We start from the raw sequence: 13,702 nt of genomic DNA, 5'->3' as shown, positions 1-13,702 counted from the left end.
TATTTATGTGTTGTTTTTTTTTAAGTTGTTTTTCGATTTATTGACTAAACAAGTCTCGTTATCCATATGCTTTGCGTAAGCTGTAAGCAATGTTTTTGCCTACCAGTACATTGCGCATTCGCGAAAATCGGGAATCAAAACAATAACAATGAACTGGTCTATTGGCCCAAATCAACCACTTGATCGGACAGATTGACATTTTCACATTTAACTGATATACTCTTTCCAAAAAACATTGAAAATTATCTATTTTGCTCTTACATATCGAGAAAAACAGCGATGTGACAGACTTTCTTGAAATGCGAATCTCCCGAGATTTCACGTTCATATGACGTTATTTCTATTTTTAGTAGCATACCATGTGCTCAAGTGTTTTCAAATTCAGAATGACATTTCCCGGTATTTAGATTATTCTTGCTTGTTTTGTAAACAAAGTGTAGTGTAAATACAAACTCAACGTAAATATTATTTAAAACTACATGATTTACACTGAAATCAGTCTAATAATCCACCAGACGTAAGTTGTTACTCACAAACAATATGGTCTATTACTAAATAATAGACCTGTTTATTGTTGGGCCACTGCTGGGCTGGTTTTTCAGTTTTCTTATTGTTGGTGTTTTTTAACCGAAGTAGCGAATTTTACAGATTTAAAATTTCTTTCTCATTGTTATCTACACAAACAAAAGGTTGTAAATTTTCTCCTTTAATTATTTCTAATCTATTCTAGTAAACGTTTATTAAATATGTAAAATAAAGTTAGAAGCCGGTAGTTAAAAGGTGTTTCTTAGCAATTCTTGTGATATTTATGATGGATGCTGAGTTTACGGGCTGTAGTTTACGGATTTCTGTACAGTGGTGGGGAAAAAGTGGATCGGTCACATGGCGTCTGATCTAAGCAATTGTATCGATAGTAAGAGCAAAAACAATTTCAAGCTTTATGAGAAAACGTAGTTGATATGCATTCGTGTATTCAGTGAAATAACCATGTTATACTTATTTTCTGAAAATAGGCTAATATCTCACTGGCAGTAAGAGGGTACATTTCAATCGAAATAAAGGAATTCCCGTGGCGTGTTAAACAAACATATTACTTTTGGTCAGCAAAAAAATGTCAAAATATATTTAGCGTTATTATTCAATTTCTGGAGAGTGGGTTGCTTCAGATTCAATTAGGGCGGGCACTATGTTCAGGTTTATCATAAACACTTTAAATGAATGTTGGTTTTTATGTAGCAATAGTAAAAGGAACTTAATTGTGGCAATGCGGCAATAGTCGGTACTTACTGCAGTTAAGAGGTGGTCTTATGGCGCATTTATTTATAATTACCAAGACAGTTTGTTGAGTCACGTTTTAGTTCATATGCAATAAATCTCTAAAAGGTTTGTTAATTATTATAGTGGGTTAGCTATAAGCCAAATATGGCTTTTTTCGGTATTTACTTATTATCTTTATTGTTTATTTTATTGCACACATGGACACGCGAAACCGGAAAAGGCGCCGTCCGTCGGTCAAACTACACCAGCATCCCAGCCAAAACCTACCTGGCACCAGCCAACAACCCCGTCAGCTGCCTTCCACCCAAATGCCCGATCAGCTGCCCCCCAACCAACAGCCTGTCCAGCTGCCTCCCAACCAACAGCCTGTCCAGCTGCCTCTCACCCCCAGCCATCGACTCGGCCAATGGTCTTCAAACCAACAGTCCGGCCATCAACCCGACCAGCTGCCTCTCAGTCAACAACTGGGCGACCAGATGCAGCCTGCAGCAAGCCAGCCAGATCCGGCTGTTCAATCGGGTAATGGTTTTAGTGAGGATATTTTTTTACCATGCATGATTCCTAGTTTTCAGTCTGTTTTAGGTGATCATGTTCCTCAGTCAATTAAAGACAAAATAATATCAGGCCAATATGTAGATCTGGCATGTTTGTTGGAGGCCCCGGTAGTTCCTGAAGATTTATGAAAACATTTGGTTTTGAATAATTCGGGTGAATTAGTGGTAAAGCCCAACATGAAACAAAGCATTGTGGATATAGCTTAATGAACTGACGCATTCCTCATTTTCTCAAGCATTTATTTAAGTGCTCATCCGGTTAAAATGCAAGATCTCTTAAAGTATATGCACACTATTAGGCTGGGGGCAGCAAGACACACTGAGGGTTGGAGATCTTATGATCAACAGTTTAGGTTGAGAATGGGTAATAACCCAGCGAATTCGTGGGCAATGATTGATATGGAGCTTTGGCTGTTGTGTATGGGGCCTCCAAGGCAGGCAGTTCATGATACAGGGAATTTTGTAAGAAAATGTTATGATTTCAATTATACCAGATGCTTACGGTCAGTTTGCAATTACAAACATGCTTGTATGATTTGTGGTTCCGACCATCCTTCCAGGGTATGTCATCTCAAGCCTCGCAACACCAGTTCCTTGGGAGGAGGGTCTGTCAGGGGGGCTGTCACCCAGACCTCGTACAGGCCTAGAGCTTACACGTTCCGACCTAGAGGCCCAATTCAGGGGCTCCGGGGCCCGTTTAGCAGATACTAATACCTCAGTTTGGTCTCTTGGCAAGTCGCCAATCAATGTTGTTACGATTTCTAAATATCTTCTGTTATATCCAAATAAAGAAGTAGCTTCTGTGCTCAGTAATGGCTTCAAGCAAGGTTTTAAGCTGGGTTATAAGGGTTCACATCTAGGTTCTTCAGCGAATAATTTGGTTTCAACAAAAGTGCATTTTTCAGAAGTCCAAAAGAAACTTGACAAAGAGATTTCCTTAGGTAGAATTTCAGGTCCTTTCAAAGTCCCACCAATTTCCAATTTAAAAGTAAGTCCATTAGGCATTTGAGAGAAGCCAGACGGGGGTTGGCGGTTAATTACACACCTGTCGTATCCCAATGGGTCAAGTGTCAATGATGGTTTTAGTGTGGAAGACATTTCTGTTAAATATACATCATTTGACAAAGTGGCTGACATGTTATTTAGTTTAGGTACGTCAGCAATGATGGCAAAAAGAGATATTAAATCGGCTTTTCGTTTAATGCCTATTTACCCAGGGGACTTTCACTTGATGGGGCTTCAGTTCAACAACCAGTACTATGTTGACAAATGCTTACCAATGGGTTTATCTATTGCTCCGGCTTTATTCGAATCATTCTCCACTTTTATACATTGGCTATTAAGTTTCAAAACTGGGATTCAAACTTTAGATCATTATTTGGACGACTTTATTTTTGGAAGTGCAGCTGGGTCAAATAATTGTAACATGCTAGTTTCTACTTTCGAGGAAGTATGCACCGAAATGGGAGTCCCAGTTGCGGTGGAAAAGTCGGTCGGCCCAACAACAGTACTGACATTTTTAGGCCTGGAATTAGATACTGTGCAAATGACTGTTAGAGTACCTGCTAAAAAAGTGGAAGAACTTTTGAAGCTTTTGCAAAATTGTCTAGTAAAAAAGAGACTTACGTTAAAAGAATTGCAGTCTTTGACTGGGAAGTTGAGTTTTTGTAGTCAAGCAGTAAGAGCAAGTAGGGCATTCTTGCGCCGATTTTATGATGCTATGTGTGGCTTAAAAAAGTCCTATTATAAGATAAGAGTTAATGGTGAAATGAGAGAAGACATCCTGATGTGGATTCAATTTATTGAAGATTTTAATGGCGTTGTACATATTCCAAATAAAGTATGGTTGGATAACTCTGTCATTCATCTTTACACTGATAGTGCAGGTGGTGCTACTCTTGGCTGTGGTTGTTATTTTGGAGGTAATTGGGCCTATTGCCCATGGCCTGTTCAATGGCAAGGCCAACCTATTTTATCAGATATAACATTTTTAGAGATGGTCCCTGTTTTGTTGGCAATATGGCTCTGGGGGGTCTTTTTGAGGGACAGGAAGATTAAGTTTCATATTGATAATTTAGGTTTGGTAGAAGTGATCAACAAACAGTCTTTCAAGTCGAAACGTTTGATGTTTCTGGTTAGAACATTTGTGTTGTTAGTTATGAAATACTCGGTGGTGTTTAAAGCAGTACATATTTCATCAAAGTCCAATTACATTGCTGATGCAATTTCTCGTAAACAGTTTCACAGGTTACAACAGTTAGCACCAGAGGCACAAGCGAGTCCAGAATCAGTCCCGCCGGAGTTTTTACTGACGATCTGCAACAAGAGGCTAATAGATTGCTAGACAATTCCCTTGCTGCTAATACAAAAAAGGCATACATCGTTGGGTTAGAGAGATTCTCCGAGTTTAAAAGGCAATACGGCTTGTCAGATGCCTGGCCGCCTACAGTTGAACAGGTGGTTCGATTTGTAGCATGGCTATCCCTACAGAAACTATCCCACAAAACAGCAAAATCATACTTAAGCTCTATAGCTTTTCATTGCAAGCTGCTTGATGTTGTTGACCCTACCAAAAAGTTCATTGTTTCAAAAATGGTGGAAGGAATGCAAAAAGATAAGAAAACACACGATAATAGGCTTCCAATTACCCTCTCGTTACTGCAAGGGATAGTAAGCAAACTTAATATTGTGTGTTCCAGTGTCTACGAAGCAAAACTGTTCACTGCAGCTTTTATGCTAGCGTTTTTCGGTTTTCTAAGAGTTGGCGAAATAGCTGTTCCTAAAAAAGGTGATAGTATTTTACAGGCAGCGGTGTTGGCAATAGAAGATTTACAATTTGATCACAATGGGGTAATCATTTCAATCCGGCATTCAAAAACTGATCAGTTGGGCAAAGGGGTAGCGCTCAAAATTACTAGGTCAAACAGTGAATTTTGCCCAGTTGTGTGTCTTAACCAGTATCTTCATGTTCGTCCTCAAGGGCCTGGTCCCTTGTTTTTGCACTTTAACAAACAACCAATTACTCGTTACCCACTTTCTGCTATTCTTAAGAAAACGGTTTTTCTTTTGGGTCTAAATTATGGGTCTTACAAATCCCACTCCTTCAGAATTGGAGCAGCAACTGCAGCTTCCCAACTAGGCTATTCAGTGGAGATCATTAAACAGGCAGGCAGATGGGCTTCCAATGCCTACCAAACATATGTTCGTCCTGTTCCTGTTGTCATGCCCAGCCTAATAAATAACCCCCATTAAAAAGGTATGGTTCATATAGTTAGATTCATGTGACTAACAAAAACCAAGTTGTATTTAGGGAAAACCATCTGGATACTGGGTTCATCAATAATCAAGCAAGCCTTCATAGCAGCAAGATTACGACCTGAAGGGGCCAACCTCTGCCTTGAACCCAACATCATCTGGTGGCAAGGGTACAATTTCTTTCGCTTGCCAATGTAGGTAATTCTCCAGACTATATTGTGTTACATTTAGGTGGTAATGATCTTGGTCGTCGGTCACTGGTGGACCTTCGAAAATTGATTGTCGAGCTATTCAGGACTATACTGTCTATATTTCCAAGTGTTAAGATTGTATGGTCTGCAGTGCTTCCAAGGTCAAATTGGAGATATTCTGATAATAAAGTTGCTATGGACAAAGCAAGAAAGCGCCTTAATAGTCATGGTTCATCTAGGGCTTTGGCATGTGGAGGGCATTACTTGGCCAACTCTGACTTTGGAAAATTTGAGGAACATTTGTTTGAGAAGGACGGAGTCCACTTGTCAACTTTGGGTACAGATATTTTTCTTTCTAATATGTCTGCAGGGCTTGAAAAATTTATAAAGCATAATACACCAATCCATTACTGAAGTTCTAGATGCACAAATTTGGGGGTTCTTACAATTTTAAATCCCAAACATTATGTATGTTGGTGTTGCTATTGAGTCCAAAAATAGATATTTGCAGTTAGTTTGTATGCATATTTTTCTTACTCATATGTATGAAAAAAGAAAAAAGAAAGTTTTTTGCTGCTAATTTTTATGCAATTTTTTGCTGCTAGTTTTTATGCATTTTTTTTTTCTGCTGGGTTTTATGCATTTTTGCTGCCAGTTTTTATTCATATCTTTGCCTTGTGTTTACAGTTTACTGCTTCCGACTCCAAGCATGCGTCCATCCGCCCTGCAGCCAAAGTTCTTTGGCAGTGGCCACCCGTCATCTCTGGCCCAGCTGGTTTCGAGGTTGGGGCATTTGGGCCGCTGGGTCAGCGTTGTTGGGTGGCCATATGGCAATCAGTGCCGGATGGACGCTTTTTACCTGGCACATTTTTTGGGGAAAATATATATGATTTTTGGGAGTGCTGATGGCCGTCACCCGGAGTCAGCACTCATATACAATTTATTTGTGCAGTTAGTTATTTGCAGTTAGTTTGGGCTTGCCATGTTCGCAGGTACTATTATTAAATATATTTTAAACAGGTATATATCATGTTAGAATCGGTATGTGTTTATTTATATGGTGCAGTAGTTTCGTATTAACCCACCCACTTATTTATAAAATATTAAAACTTTGTATGACGTGGGAAAAAGTTGGGTGAAGGGATGGGGGGTTGAACTATGCTGGCATGGTCCCATGGGGAACCCCTGCTCGATTTTTTCAGAGGGCTGGACTTTGTTGTTTTTTTAGAGGATTTTTTTTCTTCAGGTATATAATTTTGATTTGTTTGTGAATAGCCCGTCTAAATAATTGTTTAGCCTCTCTTTATATCAAAAAGGCAATGCCTTGTTTCAGGTGGAATGTCCGTTGGAACACTAAGTGACCGTTTCCAAATTAAATGTCTGGAGTTCACCTGTATGAGTAGGATGAATGCGGACGATGAGAAAGATGTACAGGAAGTTTTAAAGGAAACAAACAAAAAGGCTGTGGATGCGTTTAAGTTGCTTATGGCAGGGGGAAGACGATTGTTTACGAAAAGAAAAACTTCAAGGTATTTAAATTTCATCTTAACAGTGTCAGTGAGGGTCTTTTCAATATATTATAACAGGCTTAGGAATTGGTTCCCGGATTCCCTTGTATCTTCATCAGTCTCTTCAACTTGTCTGCAACTGTCAAATACTTGTACATAGTGTAAAATATAGATATGTAGAGTTGTGTTTGGTGGTTTCGTACAAATACTTTCAGGAGGGTGCGCCTATCTGAGTGGTGGGTATTAGAAAATACCTTCTGATTTTTTACAGTTCTGGTGTTAACGATGGATTGTCAAGGAAGGACGAGCTGTTCAATGATTTGGTTGGTGACTTTGAAAAACAGGGGCTAGACTGGCCAAGTAGTCAAGTATCCATGGAAGGAGCTTACTTTATTCAGGTATTTTATAATATCCGATATAATGTTTAAAAACTTATTTTGCTGAATATTTTGTCAGGCACTTTGACTGAATTTTCTAATAATTTTAATCTTCTATGTCCGTACATTTTCAGACATTGTCATGTCCATTCAATAATATTAAAGAACTCTTAAAAATGCCAGGGAGCATTGCGAGACCAATGCACACAATCTAGCCGTGTACTGTTTTAGGAGCTTCTATATAAAATATTTCAAGCGGGGAAATACTTTTTAAATCTCACAAATCATATATTGAATGGAAAAGTTGCAGTCTGACATTGTCTTTTAATTTCAAAAATTAAAGGCTATTAAAAAGGCACTGTGGTCAAATTGAAGATTTAATATTTAAGAATAATATAAGATATAATATTTGAGAATAATATATTTTTATCTTGTTGCAATTTTAGTGCCATGACTTTAATTTGTAAGTATTTAACTGTCGAACTAAAAATGTCTCTAACACTTTTCTGTATCTTGAATGTCCTGAGGTGTCGCATTTTATATGTAGTTTGCAGATTTCAAAATTAAACTATCATAGATCTAACTTGATACTTGAAAAATATTTTTTTTTCAAATTAAAAAAATATATATTTAAATGTGTGTGCTTTTATAATAATATAATATAAAAATGTAAATGTAATGTTCTGTACAAGACCATACAGCATTTTATTGGACTACATATAAAATGCATACTATTGGTGTGTGGATTATCCTTGCTTTCCTGGTTTCCTGGTTTTATATCATACCTCACCGTGTTCTCTCACAAGATATGAATGTTTATTTGGCATAGTAAAAAATAGATGTACCCTTGGTCAAGGAGTTAAGTGTCAAGACCAACCTAAGTTTGACTTTGACTTTTTGATCAATGGGGACATAAAAATATCACAAACACATCACTAACATGTAATTATGCTCCTCACTTTATAATATCTGACATTTGCTTTGTGTGTATCTCTATTTTTGTACATCTGTACAGACTGTAGAGTAGTATTACTATTGAAGTATGCATAACATTTTGTGGTTTGGGTGTACAGCTACTCGTTAACTTTAATGCTTTTAGATATAGAGAAATTAACTTTAACCTGCTAAATATTTAGTTTTTTTTTTAATGATATCATTTTGTAAGGATGAGCAGTCAACAGTTGTGTTGTACATGTAGTTTTAATAATACTAGCAGTTTTAAGATATTAAGATATTAATATATTCTGTTTAATCAGTTTGGAAGTTTTTTATAATCTTTTAATGCATGCGGTACAAATATTAAATAGAACTTATTTGTTAAATCTTTTATATAAATATTAAATAGTAAAATCTGACCGTTCTATTAAAATAAATGTAAGTCTTTTTTAATATATAGGACAAAAAACAGACAAGTTGTCAAGTTGTTAAAATAGTTTCTTTCAAAAACAGATCCTATGCAATGCTCTGTGGTACCTTACAAGTCATCATGAAGTGATAAATGATACAGCCAATCGCCAACAAGATGTCAAACCCATTACTGAGGTTTTTAGCAGTTATTCAGGTATTTTTTATACTGAATTTTGTTCCAGTCTTTTATATATATATAAAAAATGCTGGCTCATGTCCAGTTTGAAATAAATAAATATTGTGACTTTATAGCTACATGACAATTATACGCAAAATAATTCTTTTAATATAATATATTAAATATTTAATGTCCAGGTAAGTTCTGAATGGTTTTAACCCTTGAATGGTCTTTGGTCTAGGGTTTACCCCGACAGGCCTGACATTAATTGTTCCTTACCGGTTTCACCGGAGGGGCTTATGATTTTCGCTCTGTGTGTCCGTCGGTCCGTCTGTCCGTCGGTCCGTCAGTCTGTCACACTTTTCTGATTCTTGCAATAACTTTAAGATTTTAATATTTGTTCATGAAACTTGAAACATGGATAGATGACAACATGGACATTATGCACGTCATTTCATTTTGTTCCTACGTCAAAAATTTTGGATGCTATGGCAACAAAACCAAAAAAATAAAAAAAATTGACAATGGTGGTATTTCTGACAATGGTGGAGCCGGTAGGGGACCATATTGCTTGACAATAGCCTTGTTACTTCTTCTCTGTATTAATCCAAGGTATAACAGTTGTGTTTGATAGCTATATTAAATAAATATATTAAAGTATGAAACAAATTTGATTGTAAGGTAATCCTTTGATGCCATTTTGCAGGTTACAATGATGTGAAAAGGAAGAAAATGAAGGGTCAACAGATGTCACAGTCAGATCTCGCCAGTCATAGTCAGGCCTTGTACAGCCTTTTGATGAAACCAGTTGTTAAAAGCACACCTGCATGGAACGAAGCTTTCATAAACATCCAGATGTTAGCCAATTGTATGGACTCGTACAAGACTTACTTACATGAACAACTGGAGACTCAAACAGAAAACCAGAAGCAACTTCATCCATGTAAACCTGTATCAGAGAATGCTACTGTTGAGCATAGGAAGAAAGTAGATTTTATTGCACAAAGATATTCGAGAATTGATCAAGTTATGAGAGATGCAGATGAAATGTCAACAGTATTTTTTTATGAAACTTTACATCTTAAAGATCAGTTTGAAGATTCCAAACAAAGATCAAGATTTTTTGAAAACTTGTTTTTGACTGTGCCGGTGTTTATTATAAGATATTGTCCAGGTGGGTCAAGGGTTACAACTTCTTGCTTGATCAAATATGCTGATAACAAACCACCAGAGGCGAAGATACTTATAGATGGAGCCCGTTTGTTAAACAAAATACAGAGCAGACTTAATGAAGTACACACTAGGGCGCAAAAGAAAGCATTTAAAGAGAAGATTGATTTGATTACGACAATGACTCCCGCAGTGAGAAGCTTCATTTACAGTCATTTAACAACTGATGGATCGGCGTCCTGTAATCCTGAAATGTAGGAAAGAATAAGGTTGATTTCCCTTGGAAACACAGAAATAGTAGATGATTTGAGGCATCTTAATACAGGTAGACCAAAGGCTTTTGAACCATTCTTTGACAAGCTTGAAGAAGTTATTGAAGAAGTCACAGCTGCTGATGACAGGAGGCATAACACAGCACATCTTAGTCAGTGGTTTTCTGTTGAAGAACTCATCGAATGTACTAAAGCACGGTTACCAGAAGACACACCCGTACCACCTGGAAGCTTAGTAAGGCTACAGTTTGCCCCAAAAAACCCCTTCACTCACAGGGCACTCTGTTTTACTGGAAGATTCGATGTGCAGTATAAAGTTCAGCGAAAGCAGCTTCGTGTAAGCCATCAAGATCAGCATTATTGTGCCGCAATTCTGAAATATTTCAAACATATGGCTGTTGAACAAAAAGATGCCAAACCAGTAGTGTTGTTCTGTGATGACAAAGCAAAGATACCAGTTGGCGAGCCTGAGGCGCCAGTATCAACAGGTGTTAGAGGGAAAAAGACTCTTGCACCAACAGAAACAACGTTAATAGCTCTTGATCATGACATGACAAAAGCATCAATCACTCCCTCTGTCTATCTGTCATGTCATGTTCCAGACACAGTGGACAAATCGTTTGTACGAGGTGTTGTAACAACTGTCACTAATGACTCTGTATTTGAAACCTCGGGTCCATTCAGACATGCAGCGACAATATGTAAAATGCTTAAGAATGAACAGCCCAAGATAGTGATGAAATATACAGATGGAGGAACTGATCAACGAAATAACTTGGAATCAGTCAAATGCGCCAATATCTGTGTATTTAAAGAACTGAATCTAGACATGTTAGTTCATGCCAGATGTGCACCAGGGCACAGCTGGACCAATCCGGCAGAGAGAGTCATGTCTGTTTTGAATATAGCTCTGCAGAACTGTTCACTTGAGAGAGAGAAGCTGGCTTACGAACACGAGAAAGAGTTCCAAAAGTGTAACTCAATGGCGCAATTAAGAGAAGTCGCTGCAAAGAAGCCAGAGGTAAAAGTAAAATGGAGGGAATCAATTGAGCCAGTCCAGAGTACCATCAGGAACAGATTTTTGCGCCTCAAGCTAAAAGACCACCCATTTCAAGCCCTTGACCCCATGACAGAAACCGATATCGATGTTGTCAAGAGGCATCTTCGGGAACTTTTCCCTACATTGGATACTGATAAACTTCAAAAGGTTCATACCAGTAAAGTTCCAGAGTATGCGGACTTGATGTCCAGACATAGCCGTCAAAGTCATTACATCTTCCAGTTGAAGAAATGTCAAGACGCAGATTGCTGTATTCCTGGAGAAAATATCGATACACCTTGGCTGCCTGATCTAATGTTAGATGAAACTGGTGAACATTACTACCCCTATGATGTTGCGAAAACCATGGAAACCTCAGAAGCCTGTCGACCATCACTCAAACAAACAAAAACATTAATCAAACAAACAAAAAAGACGAAATCCAGTGCAGGTAAAAGTCAAACCACGCACGACAACCCATATGGTGATGAGCTGCAAGTAGAAGAACCCACACAACATGAAACCCCGAATGATGGGAACGTTCAAGACACGTCTCTCTACACAACCCAGAATGCGCGGGCTCTTGTCACATGTGTTGAGTGTAGAAAGCCCAGAGTGATATACTGCAAACAAAGACTAACTGAAAGAAGCAGGCTATCTTTAGCCATAACATTGAGCGAACTCGACTTTGTTTGTGGATCGCCAATTACAAAACCATCCAGCAAGCTAACAGTCAGTTGCAGACCATGCGAATGTGCCACCCCAGTAGAAATCCCATATTATGGAAGTGCCTTAGGGCAAACTGATGTATGTGCCTTTTGTGGAAGTTCTGGTGGAGAGGTTGATCAAGACCTAAAGTTGAATTTCAAGACTGTCCTACCATTATGCAGACCATGTAAACTGAATGGCCTGAAGCCAATTGTATTCCGACCATATGGAAAGAATAAGTGATTGTATCTTGAAAAAGCTGCATAATGGTAGGACAGTCTTGAAATTCATTTTCATAGTACAGTCAAGTTACCATTACCGGATCATTACGCATAGCGGATCACTTTGATGTTCAAGACTGCGTTTTGCGATAAATAGTTGAAATCACTGGGGGCTGACGAGGTCAAAGCGTAGTCCGTTTCGCTACGACGTCGGGTATATGTTTTACTACGAAAACATGGTGTAAATACACTACTTAATCAGGCGAGTTCCATATTTTCTGGTGTTTATGGATTAGAGAACGGAACATCCAGTAATGGTTGGTACTTATTTTCAATAACAAACTAATAACAAATGCGCGTAGTTGCAACCTTTGAGTTTATTTTGAGCTAAAATCGAAATATTTTGATTTGAAGCAATGCATAAGGTGGTTATTCTGTTAAAATAGCCTATTACGGTAACTTAAATTAAATAAAACTACATTTTACTTCGATTCAGTGTACATTACACATTTTAAAGTACAAAACAGGTTACGAACATATATTTTAATTATGCAAATTCTTTGTTTCGAAGGAAATTACAAGTCGTTTTATGTAAAGGTTTCGCACAGAGTATGTATTGGTTGCGCAACGAAGTACAAATATAATGTATAGGTTGCTCAACGAAGTTTCTGTATCCATTTCTGGACATATCACATGCAGTTTTCAGTTACTGCAGACTGCCATTTCCCAGTGCAAAAGATGCCGTGCTTCACTGTGCGCATGCACATCCAAACGAAAAGGTTGAACCCGGTGAAAGCCTGCAGAGTCCCGGCAGAGCCCCGGTATACCGTCACTACGCCGGCACTCACCGGGGTTATACCGGCATCAGACCCCGGCAGAGCTGCGGCAACGCCCCGGTTTAACCGGGGACAACCGGGGCTCCACCGGGAAAGTATTCAAATGTTTAATACCTCCGGGATGAATCAGGAGTTACCGGGAAGGACCGGCAATAACCGGCTTGGCACTGGAAACAACCGGGACTGCATCGGGAACAACCGGGACGGTACCGTCAGAGCACCGGTTTACTTATGTAACGTAGCTATAAAGGGACTCTGCCGGCATTCACCGGGGCGTTGCCGTAGCTCTGCCGGGGTGGTTTTGGGCCCCGATGGAGCTAAGGTGCCGTCCCGGTTGTTCCCGGTACAGTCCCGGTTGTTCCAGGTGCCACGCAGGTCGTTGCCGGTCCTACCCGGTGACTCCCGGTTCATCCCGGAGGTATTAAACATTTTAATACTTTCCCGGTGGAGCACCGGTTGTCCCCGGTCGTCCACGGTTTATCCCGGTGGAGCACCGGTTCATCCCGGTAGGGCACCGGTTCATCCCGGTAGATGCCTGATCACGCACTGGGGCTCCGCCGGCATCATAGTGAGACTGGGCCTTAACCGCATTGTAACACGAAGTAAATTTACCGGCCGTCATGTACGCAGTTAACAATAACCTGTGACAGAAACCCACTGCCACAACTTTACAACAATATATTGATTATGCAATTGCGGATTTGTGCCATTGGGGTCCTACTTTCCACACCTTACGGCTGTTACAGGTGTGGATTTTACAGGTACAAT

At 39.0% G+C, this 13,702-nt stretch overlaps 1 protein-coding gene across 4 annotated transcripts; it reads left to right on the top strand.

Annotated features, from left to right (window-relative positions):
• Positions 1–536: 536 nt before the first annotated feature.
• On the top strand, positions 537–12,583 carry LOC127840883 (uncharacterized). 4 transcript variants are annotated; one of them, XM_052369315.1, is made up of 6 exons: positions 537–1,797; positions 6,612–6,807; positions 7,058–7,184; positions 7,610–7,626; positions 8,613–8,724; positions 9,395–12,583. In XM_052369315.1, the coding sequence occupies exon 6, from the start codon at positions 10,522–10,524 to the stop codon at positions 12,118–12,120; it is 1,599 nt and encodes a 532-aa protein (XP_052225275.1). In that variant the 5' UTR covers positions 537–1,797; positions 6,612–6,807; positions 7,058–7,184; positions 7,610–7,626; positions 8,613–8,724; positions 9,395–10,521; the 3' UTR covers positions 12,121–12,583. The 4 variants fall into 2 exon arrangements, with proteins under 4 accessions (XP_052225275.1, XP_052225278.1, XP_052225276.1 ...); XM_052369316.1 differs by lacking the exon at positions 7,610–7,626.
• Positions 12,584–13,702: the final 1,119 nt, after the last annotated feature.

This window comes from Dreissena polymorpha, chromosome 8, assembly GCF_020536995.1.
Source record: "Dreissena polymorpha isolate Duluth1 chromosome 8, UMN_Dpol_1.0, whole genome shotgun sequence".
Taxonomy (NCBI): domain Eukaryota; kingdom Metazoa; phylum Mollusca; class Bivalvia; order Myida; family Dreissenidae; genus Dreissena; species Dreissena polymorpha.
The sequence above is the reverse complement of the archived record's forward strand: the minus strand, read 5'-3'. Positions and strand labels throughout refer to the sequence as shown.

Excerpts from the sequence above, each read along its gene's own strand:
- LOC127840883 (XM_052369316.1), top strand. The coding sequence starts at position 10,522 with ATGGCTGTTGAACAAAAAGATGCCAAACCAGTAGTGTTGTTCTGTGAT.